The 27,884-nt window shown below is 34.7% G+C and overlaps 1 protein-coding gene across 8 annotated transcripts in view; it reads left to right on the forward strand.

The window, feature by feature from the left end:
- ANKRD28 (ankyrin repeat domain 28) overlaps window positions 1–27,884 on the forward strand; it is a 139,039-nt gene that overhangs the window by 103,246 nt on the left and 7,909 nt on the right. For 7 of the 8 annotated variants that reach the window (XR_003922671.2, XM_030008972.2, XM_041122305.1 and 4 more), the window contains 19 exons: window positions 4,465–4,543; window positions 4,994–5,108; window positions 5,536–5,618; window positions 8,022–8,085; window positions 9,387–9,455; window positions 11,054–11,194; window positions 15,974–16,085; window positions 16,737–16,763; window positions 17,736–17,810; window positions 19,105–19,306; window positions 20,748–20,835; window positions 21,303–21,420; window positions 22,023–22,242; window positions 23,645–23,732; window positions 23,829–23,912; window positions 24,439–24,584; window positions 24,770–24,852; window positions 24,996–25,078; window positions 27,195–27,286. Coding sequence is in view for 6 of the 8 variants with exons in the window: in XM_030008972.2 (XP_029864832.1) it covers window positions 4,465–4,543; window positions 4,994–5,108; window positions 5,536–5,618; window positions 8,022–8,085; window positions 9,387–9,455; window positions 11,054–11,194; window positions 15,974–16,085; window positions 16,737–16,763; window positions 17,736–17,810; window positions 19,105–19,306; window positions 20,748–20,835; window positions 21,303–21,420; window positions 22,023–22,242; window positions 23,645–23,732; window positions 23,829–23,912; window positions 24,439–24,584; window positions 24,770–24,852; window positions 24,996–25,078; window positions 27,195–27,286 (1,969 nt within the window). In the remaining 2 variants the exon portion in view is untranslated. Of the gene's footprint in view, window positions 1–4,464; window positions 4,544–4,993; window positions 5,109–5,535; window positions 5,619–8,021; window positions 8,086–9,386; window positions 9,456–11,053; window positions 11,195–15,973; window positions 16,086–16,736; window positions 16,764–17,735; window positions 17,811–19,104; window positions 19,307–20,747; window positions 20,836–21,302; window positions 21,421–22,022; window positions 22,243–23,644; window positions 23,733–23,828; window positions 23,913–24,438; window positions 24,585–24,769; window positions 24,853–24,995; window positions 25,079–25,910; window positions 26,047–27,194; window positions 27,287–27,884 lie in introns of those variants that run through there. The other variant, XR_005932046.1, reaches the window with a different exon arrangement.

Consider the following 27,884-nt stretch of genomic DNA (forward strand, 5'->3'; position numbering starts at 1 on the left):
TTTCAAAGTGACTGGCAAAGTTCCTGAATTCTTTGAAGTTTATAATGTGGGTGAACTTTTGTTTGGATGTGACTAGAGATGTTTTAACATTAGAGAGAGGTATTGTTGCCTTCCTTCCCATTCCGTTTTAAGTTATGGGATCCAAAGTATAGGTTAGTTGGTTTACGTAACTTAAAAAAAAAAAAAAAAAAAAAAAAAAAAAATCCTTGGATTTAGTATGGGTAAACCCAGGTTTTCTCTTAAGCTTACTCTGAGATGACAGAATCATTTTTTCTGAAACATGATAGTAATGGGGCTGGGAAATGCAGCCTGAAGCATATCAGAGAGCTGAGAATTTCAGCTAAGTCTAAGAGCTTAGTGAAGATTTGGCTACTGAACTTAGCCTGCTTCAGAAGAAAATGTCTTTACAGTGGAAAGGGTTAACATCTTTAGCTATAGGTTGGCTGTAATTAAAATGTGTTAATTTAGTAAGTATCAAATCTGTTAAGTGCAAAATTAAGCAAGTAGGGTTGTGTAAGGATTTTAAGCAATTATGGCTTGAAAACACCATTTATCCCATGTTAACGCACTATGTATCTCTGTTGTAATTCTGCTAATAGCATTTCTGTGGATTTATACCAGTATGACTGAATTTGCACCTGAAGGTATGAACAGCCTTACTTTGTATATGAAAATTTACTGCTTGCACTGTTGAAAAGTGCAAGAACCGAGGCAAAAGAAAATAATTTCCAAGTCACCTTCTGCTTCCCTGGAAAGGCCTATAAGGATAAATCTTGCATTTAATCAGAAGAACAATCCCTAAGAAATAGCAAAGGGGAATTGAATTAGAATATGTTGTGTAGCTAAGAATAATTTGTAGAGTTAAAATGGGATACTTTTAGAGTGTTCTAAGTATTTATTGAAACCAAGCCTCTTCAGTGTCTTAATACTGAGGCTGAATTTCAAAGTAGTTCTTAAAATTGTTACAAGATTTATTTTTCATCATAATTATATTGCTTGTGTAATCTGATTCAGTAGTTCCCTCCCATGTGCAACTCCTGTGTTTTTAGAGGTAACAGAGTGAGTATGGATGGTAATCTAAGTGCAGACTAGACAGTACTATTAGAGCACTTTTGCTGTGGATGACCTAGTGGGGAGAGCAAAGGGGAAACACTTTTACTCTTGATGGCAGATGGAGGGTCAGTGCTTGTGTGTATCTGTGGATGCTGGCCTCATCTCAAGAAGGGAATATGTAGCAGAAGGTAATGGAACGGTAGAAATATGTTACATGCTTTTAATCACCTGTGTAGGCAGAGGACATCATTTCATACTTGTTTTTGTAGCCTTATCAGTGTGCATATAGTACTGTAGAACAGTGAGTGAATCCTGCTAAGTATTGGTCATTACTGCAGCATGCTCTCCTTGCTATTCAGGATTTCCATGCATGGAAGAAGACACTGAAATGAGTATGTAATGGGACAGTATTAATTGTTTTATGAACCCCCTTGCTGCTTGAAATTTCAGTGACCTAAACAGAAGAAGTATTTTACTTCTGTTGGTGATACTAGAACATGAGGATTATTGCTTAGGGGAAAAGTTCACTTGGAGGAATGCTGGGACATGATAGACCCACATTTTCCCTGACCCTCAGTAAAGCTCAGTAGTCTGAGTACAGTTAATGTCTGAGTAATCATTTGATAGAACACCTTGCGCTGTGTGTTTAATTCTTTCTGTCTAATAGCAATTACTGTTCTTAGCAAATTTCATATGATCTTAAGTATTTTGTTTCCTCTAGCAATAGAGGAGATTCGGGTGATTTCTTTCCTATACCACACTTAAGATTGAGTTTCAGTGAAGACAACAAAAGTTACCATTAGCCCATAGCTATTCTGTCATGCGCTCTGATCCTATTTGATCTCGTAAAATCAGACAGCTGTAGTTAACTTAATATTTAGATAGAAGACCTTAAAGTCATTAAAAAAGTAAATTGAAGCACAAGGTTTGAAGATGCCTCCTTATGCAGTCCAACCTCCTGGCATCTCAGGAAACAGTTCTTTGCTCAATAAATAGAGCCTTGCTGTTTCATTGCTTAAAGAACTCTGGCTACTGGTTCTCATTCTGTATATCCTTCCCTAGTGACAGTGTCTGAGAAGGGAATTCTGAATGTGATCCTGTACCTAGCAGTTCAGCTTCAACATAGAAATTATCACCTTCATTCAATTTTGTACCTGTTCTGTGTTTATATGTTGATAGACAACTGTGTGTTATGTTATTCCTGGGTTGCAAAGGAACCTGAGACTGTAAGGCTGGAGAGAGGCACTGTAGATAATTGAATCCATTGTCTTAGAAATCTACATTAAGAGCCTTTTTAAGTAAATTTGAGCAAAGTAAATCTAAAAATCCATTATTGATCGTACTGTGGTTTTTCATTTACAACTGGAAAATTATTTTGTAGCTTATTTTGATGTCCTTTCCAAGATCTTACTCAAGTTGTCTTGTGAGGGTTCTCACTTGACCACCATGCTCCTTAGTTTCTAATACTGTCATCTTAAGTTATTCTTATGTCCTTGTAAGGTACTTTATTAATGTCCTCAGTGAGACTTGGATTTACTTTTTTTCTGTTCTATCTTCTGACTGTTCATTAGCCTTCCTTTGAGATAGATTTAGTGTATCTGAGCCAGTGAGATTGCAGGCTTCTTTATCTGAGCCCTTAAATTCTTCTGTCTGTTACTTCACTAATTTATTTCCTTACTTTCTCAAAGTTTACCCTTTTAAAGTTTAGAATATTAGTTACCAAAGCAGGTTTTAGTCATTCACTCTAATAAAGCTTATTTTATGTGAGATTTATTTAAATTGATTGATTCTTCAGCTTAAAGAAGGAGAAAAGTGAGGGAAAGAGACAGCAGATGTGTAACAGTTGTTTTAAAGGAGGAGAATAATTGGACACAGAATATTAATGGTTGGATAAACAGAGTAGAACTAAACTGTGGGGAGAAACATGAAAGGTAGACATTAGAAGAAAATTCTCTTTGTAAGAAAATCAGAGCATAGAGAATGCTTGGGGAAGTTGTCACTTACGATGTGTTTATTTGGCCTTTTATTAAGGCCTCCAGTGACAGAAGTAAATCGATTGTCCAATTCCTCAAGTGAATTTCAACCCCATGTTCTGTGTTTCTTTGTGTCTGCTATGGATATGTGGATGGGTCTTTTGGATTATTTGCAGTCAAAGAAATCTGCTAGCTGAAACATCTGGAGATAACTTGGGTGTCATTATCAAGTGTTTTATTTCTTTCAGTCTAGGTCTGAGAAGACAATGTTTCCCATAATTGCATTGTTCTAGATGGTGTATCCTGCTCTGTGCAGTGACACAACTAAAAACTCCCCATCCAACTCTAAAAGGGTCTCCAGCAGACTTTCAGTAACAGATGCATAGAAGCTTTGCCATTTGGTTCCAAAGGAAGAGTAAAGATGGGAAGACACTTTTGCACATGACAGCAATTCATGATATTTCAATACATATGTTCATACTGTATGTTCCCCCTACCATCTTTGTCTTTTTTAGCTTTGTATTTTGTGAACATTTCATACTCTTCAAAGCTAACGTTTAAAATTTAAAGATGTGGTACTCATGTGCATCCAAGAGTGCTTTTATTTTCTGAGTGTCATGTTTGCAAATTTTTGTGTGTATTTGTAGGAACTTTTTTTCTGCAGTAGAGCTTTCCCATTACCTATGATAAAGTACAGGAAAGAAAAAAAATCATTCTAAAGTAAAACAACAGGAAAAAAATGGTTTTTTAAGTGCATTGAGATTGTGCTGTTAAAAATTGAAATTCCCGTATGCATTACTGTTGGCCTACTTGAAGGACATCTTTACTGGGTGAATGACTTAAGTGCACATTTGATATGTGTGTCAAATCTATAGTACCAATTATGGTTGAATAGTTTTACCTTAAGATTACTTGTGGTTTATGATAAATTGCTTACAAATATCACTTTAGAGAAATTTCCATGAAACACATAATGTGTTGTCTTCTAATATAATGTGTAAACCTCCATAGTAAATACAGCTACCTTCTTTCAAGAAACAAACAATTTAAAGAAGCATTGTTTTGTTTTAGACTTGGGTGGGGGAAGAGTTGGACGTAGGCTTGTTGCTAAAGTTGTGCGCTGTCATCATCCTCTGGAGAGTGATTATCCTAAAGGCATAACTGTGAGTGAGTGGGCATCACTGAGTTGTCACTCACAGCTGGAAGAGCTGTGATTAAGAGCAGCTCTTTTGAAAAGCTTGCCATGTCATGCTGACTTGTCACTGCCAGCATCTGTCTTGAAGAAGTGCATAGAAACAATGTAAAAGAGGGAGTAGAGGGGAGAGAAGAGAAAGTAAAAGAATGCCCTTTTTCTTTTTTTTTTTTTTTTTTTTTTTCAGTTCTGGTGGATTACTGTTACTGACCATAAGTAAACACTGGGGTTTTTTTTCTTTTCCAGAGTAAAGATGGGAAGACACCTTTGCACATGACAGCAATCCATGGTAGATTTTCAAGATCTCAAACCATCATTCAAAATGGTAAAAAGGGCGAGGGAGTAGTTTTGTCATCAGCTTTCCAGTATTATGAATATTTTCCTCCTCTTATATTGGTAACAATGTACTGAATTTTTTTTCATATCCAGTACTAGTTCAGTTAATGGTGGAGTCTGGCATATCTGCTTTTAAAGTTTGATAAGTTATGTTGAAGAACTGTTTATTTTTTCAGAATGCAGGAACATATATTAATTTCTCTTCCATAACTTAGGTTGCAGAAAGTTTGTCCCATATGGTTACATAATAAAATGCTTCTCTCCATTTTGCTTATTATTAATACTAAATACCACTGAAAGCTGTATAGATTTTTAAATCCAAAGTAGTCATTCATGGACAATTATTAATGTTGCTTAAATTATCATCAGTGCTGTTTTTCTAGCAAAAGTATCTGTATGCCTACGTATATTCTTACTTAGTAATTACTTTTTATTACAGGAGCTGAAATAGACTGTGAAGATAAGAATGGAAATACTCCTTTGCATATAGCAGCTAGATATGGCCATGAGCTATTAATCAACACTCTGATTACGAGTGGTGCTGACACTGCAAAGTAGGTAACTTTATTGACACGAATGCAAGCTGAGAGAATTTAGAAATGTATTTATTAGATTAACAAGACTAGTATGATTTTTTTTTTTAATACTGTCTTCAACTTGAAATAGGAAATACTTCGTGTATTATCCTGTACTGTACTTTTAAGTACGTACTCAGTACATCACAATTTGTACAAAAAGAAAGAGAAATAGATTTTCCTCAAATGTATTTGAAGTAAAAGTGCTGAAAGTTTTAATAGTCTGTTGCACTGACTTAATGCATCCTGCTAGCTTGTAAGAAAGCGTTTAATATGTGAAGTTTTCCTATGGCTCAGTATTCTAATTAGGTGGTTTGCTGAACCCACCGTGCACTTTGCCACACAGTCATGTTTGTTTTATGTTAATTGTAATGAAACTGTGATACCTGATTATGGTGTATCTTAGGCGGGGTATACATGGGATGTTTCCTCTCCATTTGGCAGCATTAAGTGGATTTTCAGACTGCTGCAGAAAGCTCCTCTCATCAGGTAGGATACTCTTTAAAAATCTTATGGCTGCTTAGTACTTTGTTTTTTTTATTCCATAGAATAGCTTTTAATTAAGTCTTAATTTAGTAATACATAAAAATCTTTATAGTTTACTAGTAGCCTGGGGCCAGTGCTTGTTTTTTTAATGAACAGTCTATAGTTAAAGTGAATGCAGACTTTTACAGAAGCAATTTAAAAAAAAAAAAAATCATCCAAATTGAAATAATACATCTATAACTTTTTAAATGTTGTGGTTTTGCATTTTAAGTTGGCCATAGATGTGGGATGACTGTTTCAGACCATAATGCGACTTCAAGGAGAAAGACTACTGTTGTCTTAAATGACTTTATGGAGCATCCTCCATTTCCCTTCCATGATGTCTTTAGCTTAATACAGATCAGTCTGTTCCTATCTTTTCCTGTAGTGGGCACCTAATAGCTCTGAAGACTCTGTGGGCTGCTACATTAAGAAACTGTTGCATTAGTGGTTTATTGTTAATTAAATGCAACCCAAACTGCGCTCTGCTTTCATTGTTTGATTCCTTCCTGAAGTTGCAGAGGGTTGTAAGGTTATTACTTCCCTTGTTGTCCATAGTCTGCTCTGGTGTAAATTCTGAGCTCTTTGAACCATTGCAATTCTGAGAAAGATCTGTCTGGAGGATTGTGGAAGCTTCAGGAACAGAAGAAGAATAAACTAAATGGTTCTACATTAATCTGAAGGCATTTCATGTTTTTTGAAAAAAGAAAAGTGGGGAGCAGAGGGTTGCGGAAAAGGAAGTGTGAGAAGTTGCTTACCCAGCTTTATATTGTCTGCTGGGGAAGCCTGGGAGAAGAACTAAAGGAGTATAACTAAAACTACCACTGATAAGGCTTTTTATTTCACTGTCCTTCATGGACAAGCTTGCAAGGATTCACTCCAGGAAAGAACTATCCTCTAGTTAACTATATTTCAATTGGATGCATTCAAAATGAGGAATACTCTGGCGCTTTTTCCTTTTTCCACATGGTGCTGTGCTGGCTCTGCCCTTACTGGAGATTCAGTATGGCAAGGGAATCCCTGCAGAAGACTTGCAAGTGGTTTCTGTGACTTCTACATGAGTTGAGCAAACTTGGATATAAATCTAGCCTAGAGCAGATAAGGACTCAAAGAGTACGTACAGCCTTCGGACTGGAAAGACTAGATACTGCTAACAGCTTACTACTAGTACATGCTCTTGGTGCGGGGATTGGTAGCTGCAGATTATGTGCCCTTTTGGTTTTGGGAGGAAGAGTCTCATTTATGTAAATAAGAATTTCTGGTTTTTAAATTCATTAATATTCATGTGCAGACCTTAAAAAAAAAAAAAAAATCATCAATCTGCCTTTTCCCCTGTACTGAATGACATTTAAGTAGTTCGTGGTGTTAGACAAGCAACCTAGGGATGTGGAAAGGCATCAAAGACTACTTTTCAAATCAGATTGATAAACTATCTTAAATTGTTTGCTGTATATCATTGCCTGTTGAAATGGGAGGAGAACGTAGTGGCTCATACAAACGCTATGTTTTGGGGGATATGGAGTAGGAAAACAGTCTTGAATAGTAGTACTCATGAATAAAACATCCTGTGTTGTTCACTATTTGTCGTTGTTGAACAATTCTTAAAAAGAAAAAAAAAATTGCATTCCCAAACAAAAGTACCAAAACAAGAGCAAGACTCTTAGGAGAATATAGTAGTTTTCTCAAACCAAAAATGTAGCTTTGAAACCTGATTTAAATAGTAATCTTCATGTCAAAGTATATGGTTAGATATGGAATTGCACAGTTACAGTTTGTGATCTCAAATACGAAGTTCCATAGTTCATACATTTTGGGAAGATAAAACTACAATGTTCTCTAAAGGACTCCTCTGTAAATAATTGCTATTTACAGGCTTCACTCCAGCTTAACAAAGTTCTTTATCTGGGACTAAAGAGCTAAACTCCAGGATGAAATATAAGTAGCTTCTGGATTTATAATGCTGACATCCCCCTCTTTATTTATAAAGAAAAATAAAAAAGAAAAATCTCTGCATAGCACTGATAAATTCTAGCATACTTTAAAATGTTTCTATTACCTTCATATATTTTATATTCAATACTAAATTATGCAGAAAAATTAGCAGACAAATAGGATAGGAAAGAATATAGCCTCTTGCCACAGTGCAGCTAATTGTCTTTTACCTCATGCCTTTCAGTTTTACTTGAACGCCTGTTTTTCAAAATATTACGAATAGCAAGGATGTGTTTCAAATGAAGTAAATTTTCAGTGCTTACGTGCTTTTTTGCAAATAGCTGTTAAGTTTGCTTAGCAAGCATTTCTCTTAAGAGTACATGAGAGCAGTTTTGTGAAAGGTGGTGTTACATAATGATTTTAATTGATTTATAGGTTTTGACATTGACACACCAGATGACTTTGGCAGGACTTGTCTTCATGCAGCTGCAGCTGGAGGGTATGTAAAAAAGCATTCATGCTTTCATATTTAGTGTTCTTTTTTCAATTGCTGATCATTACTGTTCTTTATTATTTCCTTTCTGTGCTTTGCCTGCCCTCTCCCCTTGGAATTTATGTAAACATTAAAATAATTTCAAGATGGATTCTATCTACAAACAATAAAAATAAATTAAATATTCAGCTCAATAAGTAATTATTGGAGTACAGTGTCCAAGTATCATCAGCCTTACCTTATGTTTGTGCTTGGGGATGAACTGAATTTTATTTTAAATTCCCATGGATGATGATATTTTTAGAATTTACAGCATTCAAAGATGGCATGTCCAGCTAAGATCACTGTAGGACATGAGGTGGAGAACAGCAACTTTGGGAAATATGTTTTTACCATATCCATAAGCAAAAGATCAATCTAAATTAAAAGCCATAATTAGATTCCAGAGTTTAGGTGGATGAAGTAGTCAGAACTACTTGCTCATCACTTAAGTTGTGATCCATATTGATTATTGTTATTGTATTGTAGGTTTTCTATAGCAGCTACTCAAAATTGCCTGGAAGAATTGGGTAATAAATTTCATGATACACTTTGTGGGACACAAGAACTCCATGATATTGATATTTTCATTTTTCTGTTTCAATGTTGTTTAAGTAATACTGTTAAGTAATCATTCTAAATCAAAAGATACTTGATAGATACATCCTTGTTGCAAATGATTAAGGTTAAAATGCTATCTTTTCATATAAAAACACATAATTTGTGACACATTCCCTCATTCATCTCCAGTTTAGGAAAGTTACTAAAATAGTGTTTGAACTATAAGCAGTATTGTACATCTATTATAATAATCATGCTGTATTGAAAATTAATTACACTAAAAAGTAGAATATTTATGTTGCAACTTACATTTGGCCTTAAAAAATATACATTAAAAACTTGCCTATGTGCTGGAATCCTGGTAGCAAAAAGCATGTGACATGCAGGTGTTATTGTTTGTTTGCTTTAAAGAATTGAAATTTCTATTAAATTAGATTAATGTTTATGTGCTTTTATGCATGCCAATTGATATCAATAAAATTTCCATATATGGACTTGAAATAATTTGAATTCTTTCCTGGTTTGGTCCTGCAGTTATGAAATCTATTTTACATATAAAAATATATTTATCAAACTTGTCATATGATAGTTCAGTTCAATTAAAAATAATGTATGGATGTATATATGTAGCAGTTCTGATATTTGCAGAGGCCAATATTAAGGAAATAAAATTTGCAATCACAAGTAATATTGCATTAATTTAATAGGAATTTGGAGTGCCTAAATCTTCTGCTAAACACTGGTGCAGACTTCAACAAAAAGGACAGATTTGGGAGGTAAGACATTCTAGATTTGTATATTGTAAAGGGCTGTTAAAGGTATTACAGAAGTAGCATATTGCTATGTGCGCAAGTCTGTGTGTTCCAGTTTAAATGTTTTTTAAGATAAGCTGTCTGTAATAAACTATGTTTTGGCATATGTTATCAGAAGTTACAAACATACTTTGTTTATTGTGTTTTGTTAAGTAGGTGTTTAGTCTTGTTTTTAAAGACTGAGTTCCATATTCAAATGTAATTTTTATGAGCCTTTTTTGCTTATAACATGGATCTAATGAGTTTAAATTGCTATCATCCAAGGACCTTAGTGGTGTTTTCAAAATAATGTGTGTCAAACCTATAAATCTGTTGCTATTTCTAAGCTTATTTTTAATTTAAAAATCCATTATTTTATTATAACTGCTTCACTTTTTTCCTTTCATTATATCCAGCCCTTTCTGTTTCCTAGTTTGTGCTCTGAACTCTTTTGGAATGACTTTAATTTCTATTTTTAGTATAGGATTATTTAAGTTTAGATGGCATGATCAGTACTTGTGTAAAATTTCACATCACATCATGGAAAATATGATTTTCCAGGATGTGAATGGCAGGAGTAGGACTTGAGGAGAATGTTATGGATCCAAAGCTGTATTTTGCTTTAAATTTCACTTCCATTCTTTTCTGAGAAAGGAACAACTATCTGTCATAACTTTTGCCATTGAAAGTTGGGGTTTTTTTGTCATTTTGGTTTGGTTTTGGTTTAACGTGCATGTTATATAGAGCAATTATTTCAGGAGAGGGAAAAGATTAAAATAGTTAAAAATTGAGAGAAATAGGAAAAAGTAATTTTAAGGGAGAGGGAAGAGGTAGGACACACTAAAGTGCCTGACTGTCTCCTCAAAATTGAGATATTTATAGTAGCAATCTTTTTTTAAAAATAGAAAATGGAATTCTGAGTCATCTTGCTGCTTTTGAAATTTTATCCAAACTGGTTTATTTAGAGAATTGTTTACGTATTTGAAGCTGGAATAAATTTCCTCTGAGATTATACATCAGTACTAATATTTCACCGTTTTGTTATAAGAAGACAAGGTATATTTTTAAAACTTTTTTTTAACAATACCTCTGCTATGTTAGTATAAGTAAAAATAAATAAATAATGTTTGCCTCTTTTAGACAAAGTTCTGATCTCTTTGTCGAAAACATCTACTTGTTAATTGTTGTATTTTATTTTGACCTTGTTTAGTTGCTATGCAGTTCTTAGTTTTGTCTGTATTTTTCCACGTGGCTTGAAGTTACTTAACTAAAAATATTTCTAATGTAAACTTGATTTTCCTCTGTATGTTTACACAAGAAAATTCATATAAAGCTTCCCTTAATACAAAGTTTGTGCATATTTTGGCTGGCAAATAGACCTCCTAGATATTGTTCTGCATTATTAAATGGCCCCTAGAAAATGGCCCCATTTTTTAATATTGTAATGATGCATTCTTCACCACAAATACTTGTTAAAAAATGTAAGGACGATTTAAGTTTCATTTTATTTTGCTTTTTCTGTCTCTGTAATATTATTTTGCTGTTATTTACCATTGTACTTTTTATTTAAATGTGTACTAAAGAACTCCACTCCATTATGCTGCTGCCAATTGTAATTATCAGTGCCTGTTTGCCCTTGTGGGATCTGGAGCTAGTGTGAATGACCTTGATGAGAGGGGTTGTACACCTCTGCACTATGCAGCTGCATCAGACACAGATGGAAAGTAAGTGGAATGCTTTGTACTAAAGCTTTTCTCCTTAGAAACATTTGAGTTGTGACTTTTGTGTATGTTCTGCCTTCAGATTTCCAAATGCATTTTTTATATTTTTTTAAAAATTAAACTTGACAGTGGATTGTTCATTGTATATAAATTATTTTATGTAACAAATATTTCTGAGAAAAATGAACAATAGTAAAATGTATTGTAATTTTTTGGTTATGTCTTAAAATGCGGATGTCCTAATTCAGGAATTCATTGGGAATAGAGTTTTTAATCCCACCTGCTGCGTAGTGGTTGAGTAAATATTGCTTGTGGGAGTTACTATGGCAGTTGTAAGCAGTAGGGTCATTTTGCTTTAAAACCAAATTCTGATGAAGGTTGCTGTGTTTTATGAAGGGTTCTTAATGTTGCCCCAAAATCTGTGTAGTTAGTCAGAAATACAGTGTAAAACTAGACTGTGAGTTACAGTAGGCCTACATCAGGATAGAAATTAACTTGACATGTCAGTATAAGATGCCTTATCATTTGGTGTTTGATTAAACTATTCATGTTTGGTATTACAACTGTATGTCCTGTTAGTGTAGCTTTTTTACACTTCTATTAATGAAATACATCCAGAAGCTTTCAGAAATCCACAAATGCCTCTTGCATGTGTTTATTTTGTAACTAATGGTTATATTTAACATAGTTATTAATGACTTAAATGCTTACATGCAAAGCTTATATAGGTAGCACAGAATTTATGAGGCTAGTTAAGTTCCAGACATTGTATATTTTGAGGAGACTTGGGGAGAGTACCACTTGCATGTTCACACACTCAAATACACAGGTCAAAACAAGCTGGTGTGCAGCATGGCATTTCAAGTGCATACAGTGACACCTTCACTGGAAAAGAGTGCTGCTTAGTGCTGTATCATCTTGTTTTAATATAGCACCTTTTAAAAGGTGAGGTAGTAATAGGAACGAGGTGGCATATAACTTACAGATTGGGTTTTGAGGGATAAATAAAGAATACTTTCATGGTGTCCTGGTTTTGGCTGGGATAGAGTTAATTTTCTTCCTAGTAGCTGGTATAGTGTTATGTCTTGCATTCAGTATGAGAAGAATGTTGATAACACACTGATGTTTTCAGATGTTGCTAAGTACTGTTTATACTAAGTCAAGGATTTTTCAGCTTCTGATGCCCAGCCAGCAAGAAGGCTGGAGGGGCACAAGAAGTTGGGAGGGGACACAGCCAGGACAGCTGACCCAAACTGGCCAAAGGGGTATTCCATACTATATGACATCATGCCCAGTATATAAAATGGGGGGAGTGGGCGGGGGGGGGCGGATCGCTGTTTGGAAACTAACTGGGCATTGGTCGGCGAGTGGTGAGCAATTGCATGGTGCATCACTTGTTTTGTATATTCCAATCCTTTTATTCTCATTGTCATTTTATTATTATTATCATTATTAGTTTCTTCCTTTCTGTTTTATTAAACTTCTTATCTCAACCCACGAGTTCTTTTTCCTTTGGATTTTCTCCCCCATCCCATTGTGGGGGAGTGAGTGAGTGGCTGCGTGGTGCTTAGTCGCTGGCTGGGGTTAAACCACAACACATGGCCATTTAACTAATATTTAAAGTACATGCCTTTTTTATGTAAAGCCAAATTTAAAAATTAAATTGTCTGCTGCTTTTTAGATGTACTTTTAATTCCTTCTGGAGTTTGTTGAGATAATTTTACTGTAATTGCCCTCTTATGAGTTGAGCTAGGATTAATTTTAGCTTCACAGTTGCTCTGAAAACCTCCAGACTATAATGGTTCTTCAGATGATATCGTTTTGCCATCTGTCTTATAAAAGGCACAAGCAAGAATGATGGCAATACTGCAGAGCTTTGGGAGATAACTCAAAGAATTGTCTCTGGAACCCACGCAATACTGCCCTTCTGATTAACAGTTGGCTTTCTGGAAGAGGCTGCAAAGTAGTATGGCCTGAGGAGAAGCTTTTTATATTGATGCAGCAAGATGATTAGTAACAGCTGGAAAACCAGTACTGCTCAGCTCATGTTCAAAATAGGAATGAAGCTAAAAATGGTTACTGAGTTGGAATATAAAGCCTGGAAAAAAAATGTGAGGAAATTATCTATATAGAAATTCCAAAGATATTTATGTGCATTTTTATAGTCTTTGTTCAGACATCTTTAAAGACAGATTTTAGGGACAAGGATGTTTTTGTTGAAAATTATTTTCCAGTTTGTTCCTGTTTGGAAGTGTTTCTTTTGTATCTTTAACACATGCTTCTGATCTGGAACAAACACCAGTAAGCCTCATTTTGACAAGACTAGAGAGAGAAACAGGATCACAGAATGAGATAAACTAAGCAGCATCTTAGGGGAGATAAAACCACGCTCTTTCTATGTTAGAATTATTTAATAGACAGTACACCAATAAATAAATGGGAAATAAATTTAACTTCTCTGGGCTTTCAGAAAGGTTGATTAATCTTAATTAAGATTATTTTATTATCCTAATTTTAAAGAGGCCTGTTGAGGACAGTTAAGTATAAAAAAGATGCAAAGTTAACCTCTTTCCTGGATGAGAAGAAACAGCAAAAACAATTCTCTCTTTTGCATTGGAAAGAATAGTTGCTTCCTGCAGTGTATTTAGTGGATTGTGGTTTTTGTGAGCACACAAATACAGAAAGTACATAAGTATAGAAATTTAGATAGCCGAGGCCAGTGTTGTTTAACATTTATTAATGAGTCATGAGTGTTAATACAAAATCATTGATTAAAATTAACGAAGAAAGTTAGACAATTGGACAAATAAATTGTAGGGACAGTAATTCTCACTCGATGGGACAAATTGACTTGTCTTTGAATTCTCAAAAATCTCATCCCATTTCAATTCAAATAAAAACATGCAAGCATGGTTGCCATTAATTAAATCCAGGCATTTGTTTATTGGGCAAATAAAACCCAAATTAGTTGGTTAAAAACACAGATATGCTTTACAGATAGCTTTTTATTAGGTACCCTGAACTTATAACAAGTTACTTACATGTTGTGTTACATATTGTTATTCTTTAAAACTGGAGAATTTTTACCTTTTTCACTACCTAAGTCCTTTTCTCCTTTATGCTGGGCATAAAATGATGAGAGTGCACCTTGGTACCACTCCTGTTCTTCTCAACTTTGTAATGAGATAGAGTACTTTGTAATTAGATACTTCCTTGTTCGTAGTTTTTCCTGCAGCTTTTTGTCCCTTTCATCTTCACTCACCTGATTCGTTAACTTTCAACCTTTGTCTGGAAAAGCAAATGTCAGATCTTCACTCCAGCAAATTGCTGTTGTTGCACATGAGGTTATCAGCCCCCTGACCCAGAACAGCTGTCTTACTCCTGTTGAAATGTGTTTCCATTTCATCACAGCTGGTACTGGATCTGATTCAGATGATGAACTTGCACTGTTCCATGTGCTGACTCCAGGCCCTTCCTTGAAAGAACTTAGGAAGAGTTCTGATGTTGCAGGGTCATTCTGTCTTCCCTCAGGAGATGGCTGCTTTTGTCAGATTTCTCCAAGGTTTGAGTGTTTTCCAGGGTTTTGAATGATCAAGTTTCTACTCTTAACGGCATTGATAAGAAGTCATGTTAGGATTCTTGCCTCTCAGATCTAAACCTGACATATCCTACTGCAAGTTTTTCACATGACATCACAGTATAGCCATATCGTAAAACAAGTGTTTACATTTCCTTCAACTTTCTACCAAACAATTTTCCGTGAGATAGATGGGAACTAAAACCCTTATATATTGTCAGTGTATCCAACTGATCAGTTTGTCACTACTGATAATGGTAATCTGTGAGACCTTTAGATAAACTGTGCTAAGGAAGAAAGATTCCAAGCTGGATTTGACAAGATAATGTATTTTTTAGCTCCCCATGCATTTTATTTAACTGGTAAAGAAGAAGTATTTCATAATCCCAGAGAGAAGGGATGGTGACCTGTTGTTCACTTCAGGAAACCAAACGGCTTCACCAGCTAGTTTAAGTCATGATGGTGACTTTGCAAAATGTTGCTGAAATGATAGACATCATAGAGTTATGAATAAGTAAGGTTATTGGTTGGAATTTTTTAGTGTGCATGCATAGAGTCTCTTAAAAACAGAAAAAGAGGGAGAGGGAGCTGACTTTAAGACCTATTTTTCATCCTCCTGGCTGAGTGTCTGTGGTTGAAACTGCTGATCACGTTCTGCCTTATAACTTTGTATAATGAAAGTAAGGAATGGTAGAATATAAGTATGCCAACAACTGAGTGTGTTTACTATACAAATAAATCAGTTAGTGTCTGGTAGTGGAAATGTATGTGTGTGAGACTCTTGGATACATACCATGAAGAACTCAGCTATTGGTTCTCATCCTTCTGTATTAAGTACAGAAGAATGTACTGATACAGAAAAACATACAAAAATAGTAATCATTTATATTAACAAAGGTAACTGCAGTTGTATTAGCTAGGAGCAAAATAGCCATGAAATCCTAGTTTTAACCAAGTCAGATAATTCAGAGGATGCAGGATGTCTGCAGAGAAGTATTCTTTCAAATTTTGGAAGCGTTGTGATTCACCTTAACAATTGGTGTGTAATGAGTTAGGTGTTCTCTAGTCCTAGCCAATATTGTACATTAAGTCAGTGTTCCTGTGTGCTGTATTCTATTTTCCAATTGAATTGGAACAATTTATCACTTAGCATAAAGTTGAAATTCGACATGTAGATATATGGTTATGTATGTCAATTTAAATAGGTGCCTGGAATACTTGCTAAGAAACGACGCCAATCCGGGGATCCGAGACAAACAAGGATACAATGCAGTTCATTATTCAGCTGCTTATGGTCATCGCTTATGTCTTGAATTGGTAAGAAAATGTATCATAGATGAATGCTGTAACAGCTGCTGTTAAAGAGTATGATGCAGAGGCTAGGGTACTCATCTACCTTGATTCTTTGTCTGTAAGCTAGGACAATAGTGTTTTTCAGCTCCTGTGAGGATGAATACCTAAGCACTTGGTACTCAAATTTAAAAATTTAATTTTAAAATAGGGGCAAGGTGAGGAGCTAAGATGCTAGATACTGGCTTAAAAAGGTAATACATTCTGAGATTAAGAGGTAACTGGTTGAGGATGTGGGATATTAGTTTAGTTTTGTTTCTTAACTTAGAATACACTGTTAAATTTTTTCCTGATGGCTGAAATAAAATAACCATAGGTTATCCCACTGAGAAGTGTTAAGAAATTTCACAAACGTCATCTGAAGGAGCAAATTAAAATGTAGGGAAAACCTGTAAAGTAAGGGTGCCTTTTAAAATAGTTCACATATTTACAGTAACATAATAGAATTTTAGATAATAAAGCCTCAGGTAGTTTTTCTTTAATCCATTTGCAAAAATGTGTATGTTATTTGATATGATAATTTTATCTTCTCTGTGTTATGCAACTTAGTATTTTTGTACAAATTACTTTTATATTCAGATGTATTCAAACATGAATTCTGAATGTTTTTAATTGCAGATTGCAAGCGAAACGCCTCTAGATGTTGTAAGTGTGTATTATTTCTCATTGTTAAAGTAGTACTGTACAGCAAAAGGGAACATGTAATTTTAAAAATACTGCTTATTTTAAGACTTATTCAACCATTTCTTCAATGCATAGATGTATTATTTAATTTCAATTACAATTTAGATTTAATTGCAATTCAGTATTTTAAAATAGTAAATTATTTTTAAGGCTTTTTTTTTTTACTTAAACATTCATATGACCATGTTATGAAAGTGTGATAATGAAAACTTAGTGATCTTGACTGTATTTGGTGATCTTCAAACACTTTGAATTTTTTAATTCTACTAGTGTGCTAAATTAAATATGGTCTTGAAAAAGATCCAGATTTAAAACTTTAAAACACATCTGAAAGTAACAAATAGAATATACATAGTTATTTTAATCCTATTTTATAACACTTGTGCCTTTTGGGTGTCCCTTTCTTCTCTGTGGGAAATGTTTTTCTGTTCTGAGAAATGAGTCTTGCCTTCTGGCTTTTCATATTGTTTTCTTGCTGACTTTTCACCTACTCTGAATGCTTGCTTGTTTGTTTGGGTTGGGGGCAGGGGGGGTGGGTGTGGGTTGGTTGGTTTTTTTTTCCTACTACAGCTGTTCTCACCTGTCCTTGTCTTTCCTTTGTATGTATTTCATCTATATTATTTCATATGGCTGCTTTAGGAAAAATAATAATTTTAGATTAGTTTCTGATTTAATTATTGCATTGTTATGCAAAATTAAACAACTGTGCTTGGGAGATGAATATGGGGGAGGGGTCGCAGTCATTGCAATTCAAACTCTTTAAAAGGTTGAAGGAGATACAGAATTCCTGAGGAAACTGTAATCCTATATTATTCTTCCTCTTTTTCTTCCTTTATTTTTCAATCTATATACTGGAAACTGCAGCAATTATTGCCGAATGTTTTTAAAGGTGAGGGTTTTTTGCACTCACTCTGACTTTCTCTCTCTGCTAAGCTAATGGAAACATCAGGTACTGATATGCTGAATGATTCAGACAACAGAGCACCTATAAGTCCACTGCATTTAGCTGTAAGTATTTCATTCTTTAATGATGATAGCTCATCTCATTGCAAACAGTTGTTGACATAGGTTTTTTTCATTCTGGATTTTTTAAAAATAGGTCAATAACAATAAATGAAATCCAAAAATACTTACTAATATTCCTGAATGAGCTATACAGGGCAATTTTTCCATTTGACTTGAAACTTGCTTCATGGAACAGCTTTCATTTGGAATATTCTGATTAAGTTTTATGTTATAATTTATACTAATAAAACTTTTAGAAGACTTGTTCTATAAGTAATGATAACTGTTTTATATCCTCGTTTTACCCTTATCGATGTTTAGTATGAGATGTGTTTATCCTTAATATTTTAAGAAAGAGTTGCACAAAGAATAGCTTAGGAGAGGACCTGATGAAATTGTCTATACAAATATACTCAAAATACAGAGTAACCAGCCCAGTACGTAGCTTTCATCTTTTCTACTGAACTTTGAGCAATTGAAAAACCACAATGTACTTTCTGAAAATAGCCTGAGTCTCATGCAGTGTGTGTATATATATATATATCTGAAGTAAAAAGTAATCTTTAATACTGGTAAATGAAAGCAGTTAGAAGAGACTGTTCCTGGAAATCAGTTTTGTTTGGGGCCAGGCAATGTATCCATGCATATACATTTAAAAGTTATTATGGAAATTATAAAACCATAGTTGTAGATGTTTATTTTCATTACGAATTTGGACATTCTGTCTTTACACATACCTACAGAGTATTCTCTATGCTATTTTTTTATCCTTGTACATCCATTCTGATCTTTTAACTGTTTCATCCCCCAAGTCCCTTGTGTTTTACCAGTTGTGTTAACTGTAGCTATTTGTACTGTATTCTTTTTACAGACAAATTTTACTGGCTTTTTCTTTTTCAAATATTTCATTAAAAAAAACTAATAGGAATTAGTTAAGTTTGCACAAGTTCCTCACTTGAAATAATCTGATGGTGATGTAACTATAACATAAAGCAATGAAACATGCAGTATTCAAAATACTGGCAGTTATACAAATTGGAGACAGTTGATTTTCTGAAAGTAGTTTCAGTTGCTGACTGAAAGGCTAAAGTGGAAAAAAACCACCAATCTTCTTGCTGAAATTGTGGTGTTTTTTTTAAATCAGTCATAACTATTGTAACTAGATACATGCTGCATCAGTAGCTCTTCCACATGTTAAAACAAAAATACTATCTTCACAGTTTCATATATGTAATCCCAGTAAGAAAGGGAAAAATATGAAGGATGGGAAAACTGAAGAATTTTCTTATTCTTGTAGGCCTATCATGGCCACCATCAAGCTCTGGAAGTGCTGGTACAGTCGCTGCTGGACCTTGATGTGAGGAATAATAACGGAAGGACACCATTGGATCTTGCTGCCTTTAAGGGACACGTGGAATGTGTAGACGTGCTCATTAATCAGGGAGCATCAATCTTGGTGAAAGATTATGTTGTAAAGAGAACCCCAATACATGCTGCAGGTATGTGCTAACTGCTAACCTCTAAAATTTTGGCTTTTGAAGCGGATCATCTTCATGTTCAGAAGTCTCGATCATTATTGTTCTAAGAAATGGTGTTTAGGAAAAGATGATTTTTAAGGTATATGCTATGCTGAGAAAGGTGTAACAAAGCAGTTGTGGGTGGAAACCGGTGTTAACCCAATAAATGATTTCAGCTTGAGGTGTGCTGTTCCACACTGCTCTCGACAGGGTGCATTGTCCTTGTTCATTCAACTAGCTTGGCTATCTGTGCTGACAGGTGTCAGTGACATGTTCCTGTTTCTCTCCTAGTCTTTCATGCAGCCCAAACTGTAGGCCCAAATTTACATACGTGAATTGTGTTGCCTGTCTTGGCAGTAAAATACTTCTAAAAATGACTGGATTCCTGGAGAATTTTGTCAGTTTGAGAAGAGATATGAAAACTATACTTTGGGTTTTTTCCAAGGATTTAAATGACTCCTGAGTGTTTTCAAAATAACAGCAATCCTTTGCAATATTTTCTGCGTTTCCTAGAAAACTTCTATAAACCTTTCTCAAAGTCTAGCATTCATACTACAGTCTTATTTTTTTCCTCCCTTTGAAAATAGACTTATTTAAATTGACATTTATAGTTATGGTGTTATAGAAATGTTGCAGTAAAAAGAGCATTATGTACAAAACATCATCATTCTAACCACTTAATTTGTTGTCTATGAGCACAAGCTGTATTTTTCTATTTGATTTAGCGTCTCCTAACTTCTGTTAGCATTTCTGTCAGCTAGAGAAGTATGAATTGTCACTGTTCTTATGTGGACTGAATACAGCAGCTGTGTGTCAGAAATAATTTCCCCTCCAACAAGCAATCATTTATCTTTCACGGGTTGCATTTAAATGTGATTTCTCAATTTTTTGTTTCTTTTCTTTTCCCCCCTTTTTTTTTTAACTGCTTGGTTAATTGCTTGTATGCTTTATATTTTTGTCTCTCTTTCTAAATGTGATTTCAGTCATTATTTCATAACTATGCACATGCCACACTTGCTAACAGAATCTGTATATGATTGGCTAGGTATGTGTTTACCTGTGCCTTAAAACAAGCCAAAATTATGCTAATTACTATATTTAATGATTACTTCTTATAGATGTTGTATAAGCATATATTCTAATTACAGTTAATGTGTGCAATCTCATTTATATGTAAAAAACATACGTTGGCAATTGACAGTTGGAATCAATTACTTTTAATACTATACAGTTGAGAATGCCTGATTTCTGCAATAACTTTCTTGTGTTCATATTTTTTGGTTTTAATTTAAGCTATAAAAAATGATAAAGCTGTACAGTGGGTTCTCAAGCTAACATGCTTTAGTCTGAGCAGGTTACCGTTCTGTTTGAGCTGTATACTCAAATGCAGTTCATGTAAAACTCATATTTTTATGTTTTACAGCTACAAATGGTCACTCAGAATGTTTGCGGCTGTTGATAGGAAATGCAGAACCACAGAATGCAGTGGACATTCAAGATGGAAATGGACAGTGAGTTTAAGTGATACACATTCTGTTCTTCACAAGTTACTGCATTTTATAAAAGGAAAAGCTAAATATTTTACATCGGTGATTTTTAATTTATTAATTTAAGGGGAGATGATATTTGAACTAGGACAAATGCAGCTGTGTATTTTGCAGTAAACATAATGTTGGTGGTGAAAAATGTTCTTGTTGAGTTGGGAGGAAACTAAAATGTGTCTTACTGCCCAAATGCTGAAAAAATGGATTCTGGTAACTTAATCAGGACTTCTGAATTAGGGTATATTAATTTATTTTCTTGAAACTAAAAAGCAAGTATGAGTGGCATTCTCAGAGTGAAAGTAGTGCTAGAGAAGATCACTGATGATATAAATGTTAACAGCATTGTCCAGAAGGGTAGTAGTTGTTATATTTCAGCTGAGTGCTAGTCTGTTAAATTTCCATGTAGATTACACTTTATTTCACTCTCTGCTTAGGACTCCTCTGATGTTGTCAGTTCTCAATGGGCACACCGACTGCGTTTATTCACTCCTTAACAAAGGAGCAAATGTAGATGCCAAAGATAAGTGGGGAAGGACAGCATTACATAGAGGGGTAAGAGAATATTCCTTTTCTGTCCTTTCCAGTTTTATACATATTAATTCAAATACAGACTCAAGATGTAGTGTTAATGAATTTCTCATTATTCTCATCTTGCCATTCTTAGTTTTTAATTGTCATTTTAGTTTCAGAAGGCTAGCTTTTGCCTGTATGCTGCGTACCCTCAGAATTCTTTTGGACTTCCAGAGTCTCTTAATCTTGCTGTGAAGTGTTGACCTGGAGAGGTCCCAGAGTACAGCTTTTTGTTGTGGGGTGGGGGTAGTGTTAATGGGAGGAAGAAAAGCATGATGCATGCCATATGCCAAAATTTTTTTTTATAATCTCTGCCAGATAAGACAATTGAATGAGCCCTAGAGATTAGCAGCTCATTCAGTGTTACCCCAAGAAATTATTCTGTCATCAATATTATAATACATTGCTGTTTTTCCAACAGAATTGCTGTTTCCAGGAATAAAAATAACAACTGTGCTTAAGCAATTCTGTTATTACTTAAAAACATAAGAAATTGCCTGGAGTTTGCTTGCTGTAGTTATACACCCTGGCTTTATATACATGAATATTTGCAAACTTGCTATTTCCTGTCTCATCTCTCACAGGCAGTTACTGGGCATGAAGAGTGTGTGGAAGCATTGCTTCAACATGGTGCTAAGTCCTTATTACGAGACTGTAGGGGGCGAACCCCTATACACTTGTCAGCTGCATGTGGACATATAGGTGTTCTAGGAGCTCTCCTGCAGTCAGCTACATCTGTGGATGCAGTACCTGCAATAGCAGACAATCACGGCTATACATCACTGCATTGGGCCTGCTATAATGGTAAAAGACATTAAAATGCAGGTCTAAATGTATTTGTTGATACTGAGAAAAAAAATTTTACTACTTAGAAAAGCAACGTATAAAGTCTGTCCTCTTTCAGTTCGTATTAGTCAATGTGAGGGACGTGATATCTTGAGGGAGAATGCAGTAACATCTAATACATAATATGAGGTGTTTATTTTTGCACTACATTCTTGTTATAAACTCCCTTCTTAGTTTTATGCCTTGAGTCTTTCAAGAAATTCAGCATAGTACCTGTGAATAGAAATCTGCCACACACCCCCAAAAAATAATCTTCACAGGGAGTCTTGGGAGGAATGGTTTCAGATTTTTTTTAAACTTGCTTCAAATCAACCTTGATAGGCACAAGAAGCTAAAGCATATAAAAGTGTTTCAATAAGAATTAATTTTTTTCTTTGCTGATCTTTTTCTTCACTGATACTTTTCTTGGATTTGGGGGTGAGGGAGGCCTTAAAAGGTAGGAAATTCATTCAGCATCTTTGCTAAAGATTTTGTTCTATGTGTTCATTTCCAACATAGTAGAGTTTCTCATTTATTTCACTTCTGAGTCACATGATAGAGAAAGATCAAGAAGTATGGGTTCAGAGCTTCATTTTACCAGTTATTTTTAAGTGAGTAACTAACTAGACTGTTTTCACAGCTGAAGCAACTGGGTAATACACTGATAACTTGAACTAGAATAACATCTCTTTATCACATTTGTAAAATTAAACTCTTACACCTTGGTCCATTTTCAGAGTGACCACAGTGTCTGAATAAAACAAAACTGAAATATGCTTGATTTGTAGAAGGAAAATTTGACAGGACTTCTGAAAATACAGATCTTCAAACATCAGTGAATATTGACCTAAGGTTCCCTCCATATGCGCATCGAAGATCAAACAGATAGTTAAAATTGTTAGCTACCTGTACAGCAGTAGGCTATAGAATTTTGAAAATAATAGTATGATAGGCTGAACATGTTCTTTTTAAGCTTTTGTTATGACTATCAACTTGTTTTTTCTCTGGGTTTAACAAGAAAGTGGAACAAAAATAACCCTCAAATGGTGGAGACGGTTTCATGTAAACTAAGTGGTGAATGTGCAGCAGAGTTTGAAACATGGAGGTGTAAAGAACTAAATTAAGCGTTCTGGATGTTCTTCAGACAGCATGAGATCCCTTCTAAATTTCACAAAGTTTACAGTGTTGAATATCAGTTTGATTTTCAGGATTCTAAAAATGTCTTGGTTCCTAAATGTAGCCCTATCAAATATAACCAGTGTGTCTTTGAAACTTTTAAATAAAATATTCCTAATCTAATTTAGATACATATTTTTTGTTTTAATCCATAAATAGACCTTTTCCTTTTTTTTTTAATATGCAACTCTTACATTTGCTTTAGGTCATGACAGTTGTGTAGAGCTCCTCCTGGAACAGGAAGTTTTCCAGAAAATGGAAGGAAATTCTTTCAGTCCGTTGCATTGTGCTGTGTAAGGAAGTGCTAAATTATTCTTCATAGATTTCATTGCTGTATTTAACAAAAGATTTATCATTCTGTAAATAACAGCCTGTTTAATTCATTATAGGATAAATGACAATGAAGGTGCTGCAGAAATGTTAATTGATACACTAGGTGCTGGTATTGTAAATTCAACAGATTCAAAAGGAAGGTAAGAGTGTAAATGCATAGTAGAAGAGTGTTTGTAATGTAATAGTTAGAGTGGCTCTGCTAAATTCTACAATCGTTTGGGTTTTTTGTATTTGCTACTGAATGTTAATTCTCCCTTCACCCTGTTTTTATTCTTTGAAATTTTTTTTTTATTCTGTGCTAGAAATAAATTTTAGATTTTTAAAAATCCTTTTCTGATTCAATAAACTTGAATTGGCTTTTTATTATATAGGCAAGTTTGAGCATGTTTTAAATTGTATCACTTTGTGGGTAGTATTTTATGCGTATTTTATTTTTTTCTGAATCAAATTGTATCTCTATTACTGAACTACACAGAGGCAATTATTTGAAACTTGAAGGTGACTTTCTAAAGGTAGCAGTCACAACTCCAGCAATACTGATGTCAAAGGATCAGTGGGAGGGACTGCCCAGTCTTTTGTATCTGCAGGATCACAGTCAGGATGCCTCTTTGAATAAAGTAGAAAGTATGGCTGAACATGGCCATATTGTCTTTTGATCTGTTGTAGAACTCCTCTTCATGCAGCAGCTTTTACAGATCACGTTGAGTGTCTACAGCTTCTGCTCAGTCACAATGCTCAAGTAAATGCTGTAGATTCTTCTGGGAAAACACCTTTAATGATGGCTGCAGAAAATGGACAGACGAATACAGTTGGTAAAGAGAAAGCTTTATATATTCCTGCTCTTAGGTTTGTTAATCTTAATATGGGTAAAGTTGCCTTACAGTTAACATTCTTGTGGATATATTTTGCCAAAATTATGTTTTCATTTTGCACAAATGTAAGCCATTAAGACTTTAAGGAATATGCTTTTAGTTAATATAAATCTTTATTTCCCCAGAGGTGCTGGTTAGCAGTGCTAAAGCTGATCTGACTTTGCAAGACAGTTCTAAGAACACAGCACTCCATTTGGCTTGCGGCAAGGTGTGTGTGTAGTCTGACTTACCAGTGCTGAGCTTTGTGTTATCAAGCACTGTTTGCAAATACTAACTTGTTACTTTGAAAAGGCATTCAAAGCAATTTTTGAAGAGTATTTGTTATATGACAGATTTTTGTTCTGTATTAAGGGTCATGAAACTAGTGCCTTGTTAATACTGGAGAAGATTACGGATAGAAACCTCATCAATGCCACCAATGCAGCCTTGCAAACGTACGTATCAGCAGTGAGTGTGTTTTACAGATGAGGTTTTGGTGTGTATCTTGCTTATAAAGAGGAATAGTTTTCAGAATTTTTTTCCACGCTGGTTGAATTTTAATTGCTTAATAGGTACCAAGAGTTGAACCGACTTGAAGTGAAACGGTGTTTTACTCGTACTTAAAGCTCCAGTTTTAGCTGGGTAAAAGGGATGATAAATAAATCTTAACAGTATTGTGATTCAGGGAATCCTGTGTGGAATTACTGCAATCCACTGAGATTACCTCATTCTAGACTTGCTCTTCAAAGCTAGCTAAAGTATGTTTTTATTCTGCAGCATGCTTTCTGTTAGCAAAAGACACCTATTCCTACTAGGATGAAAGACCATTTTCTATTAAATATTATGGAGAATACAGTATTCTTAATGCTTCCTGAAGATCTTCTCTCAATTAGAATTAAGCCTATTTTGTTAGCCCAATCATAAGGAAAACTTCAAAATGTAGTGGTATGTCATACTGGGGAATATATATCAGGATGAGCTATTAAAATGACTCTTCTGCATTTGACACCTGATATGTAGCTGAGTTATGTACATGAATTATTAGACTGCTTTAATAATGCTATTACAGCAACTCATGTATTTCTCTGGCCTTTCCCTTCTGGAATCTGTCATGTTTAAACTCCTACAGTTCTTCCAACTATTTCCAGAGATCTGCTTGAACTGAGGAGTTAAGATAGTTAAGACTTCTGCTGCTGCTCTTGCTGTTCACCAGGGCGCACCTCAGGCAGCATGAAATAACCAGAAAGCAGGAAAGGGATTGATTGCCTCATTTCTGCCTTGAAGCAGGGATGTTTTGAGAGAAGGAAAAGCAAAAACAAGATGGGAACAGAAGTGAGAAAGTGTGCTACCACAGGCTCATGTAATTCCACCTACATGCCTTGGCTCATATAGTCTGATCAAGAGATGTCATGGAGAAAAATAGGTACATATTCGCACCTCCATGAAATGTTTATATAAATTGCAAGATTTTAACAGTTGTTTAAAATATTACTGGCTTAGCAAATGTTTTTTAATAACTAAACTGACTTCCTAAATAGCTTAAACAATGTCCTACTTTGTGGCAAGATAACCATTAAAATTGTTGGCCTCTATATTAAAAATATTATAGTTACAGTACATTTTTCAGTATATCTGTGGTGTGCAGTAGTTCTTTAATTTTAATACTTTCACATAAGCACCACAGATACAGCTGCTCCTATTTGTATCTTTTGCATTTCTGGTTTCTAAGTAAGGCGCTTGTTTCCAAATGAAAATATAGTTCACAGTTAATTCAAACAATTTTAAGAATCTCAAAACGATTGAAGAGCAATATAAAGCAGAAGGGAAGTAAGCTGATTATTCTGTTTTCTGCTGAGTGGTGGTAGGGTTTTATTTAAGCCAGTGAGAACCAGTTTTGAAAAATGGTTGCATTTGAAAAAGATATAATTAGAATATTTGAGGTAAAGCTACACTTTCCTTGATACATAAGTCACTGGAAAACAGAGTTATGGTTAATAGTTTGAGGTTTTGAAAAGTAATCTGCTTTTCTTGCTTCATGCATGATACTCTAAAATATTTTTTTTTATCTCTAGTCACAATGGAATGTAGCTGTTTCTAAAAGGCAGATTGGTGAAATGCTTCTGCATCTCTTAGAAGCATTTACATGCAATAGAATATGACTACCGTTCTGCTGTTGGTATTCTAATGATTATTGCCAGTGATATGCAGTAACTCAGGTGTGACAGTATCTGTTAGAACCGTTCAGTGAAGGATTTATCAAGAGTAGGGTACTAGATGTTTCTAACTTTTTAACATAATAAAGTTCATAAGCAGGCAGGTCTTTCTAGTAGCTACTTCAACGTGTGGTGCCCTAAAAAGAAGAAAGTGCTCAATTGTTACTGTACAGTTTCTTCGCAATAATGAGACATTTGCTGGTTTTCCCATCTTAGTTGTTCTATCTACAATATCTATATAATGTGTAAATAACATACAAGTATAAATACTTTAATAGTCATTTAACTAGATGCAAGCTACCTATCTTACTTAATATCTTGTTCTAAGGTTTACATATAAGTTTGCTTGTCTTCACAGACCTCTGCATGTTGCTGCTCGGAATGGACTAACGGTTGTAGTTCAAGAGCTTTTAGGGAAGGGAGCAAGTGTACTTGCTGTAGATGAAAATGGTAAGAAAAAATTAACTTTGTTTGCCCATGAGGAACTGTGGTTTTAAACTCACCTCACTGAAAAGCAATAACCCTTTGGAAATTTTGTATGAGCCTTGCAGTAGGTTCCCCCATAGAAAAAAATGTGTTGGTGATGGGTCATTTTAGCAAAGCAGCAGAAGTGTAAGGAGAGTGAAAACCTTCAGAGCAACGCAGGTCATGGCATAGAAATGTTTAGTTTGCATTTGTAGTTTATAGTGTATACCCTATAAATACACTAGCTTTAGCATGCTGAGAACGGTCAGAAAAACATAATGCTCAGAGTAAAATGTAACTTTCAGCTATTAAGAAGCTGAATTGAATTGCCATTCATTTTGTGACGGTAGGTATATGGGTGTTAGCTTTTAAAAGCAAGTATGAATTACAGATCTCAGTTACTGGTCTCAAGCTTCTGGCTCTTTAGAGTTTTTTGGCACATAGAAGTCAGAAAAAGTAACTGCTTTATCACAGAGACTAAATCCTATACCTTGTAAGAACAAAAGAAAATTCGATCTATTGACTTCTTATTTGCATATTTTCATGTAAGACATCTGTGGTCCTCCGAAGCTGTGCTTTTAAA

This window comes from Aquila chrysaetos, chromosome 3 (assembly GCF_900496995.4).
Source record: "Aquila chrysaetos chrysaetos chromosome 3, bAquChr1.4, whole genome shotgun sequence".
Classification (NCBI taxonomy): Eukaryota; Metazoa; Chordata; class Aves; order Accipitriformes; family Accipitridae; genus Aquila; species Aquila chrysaetos.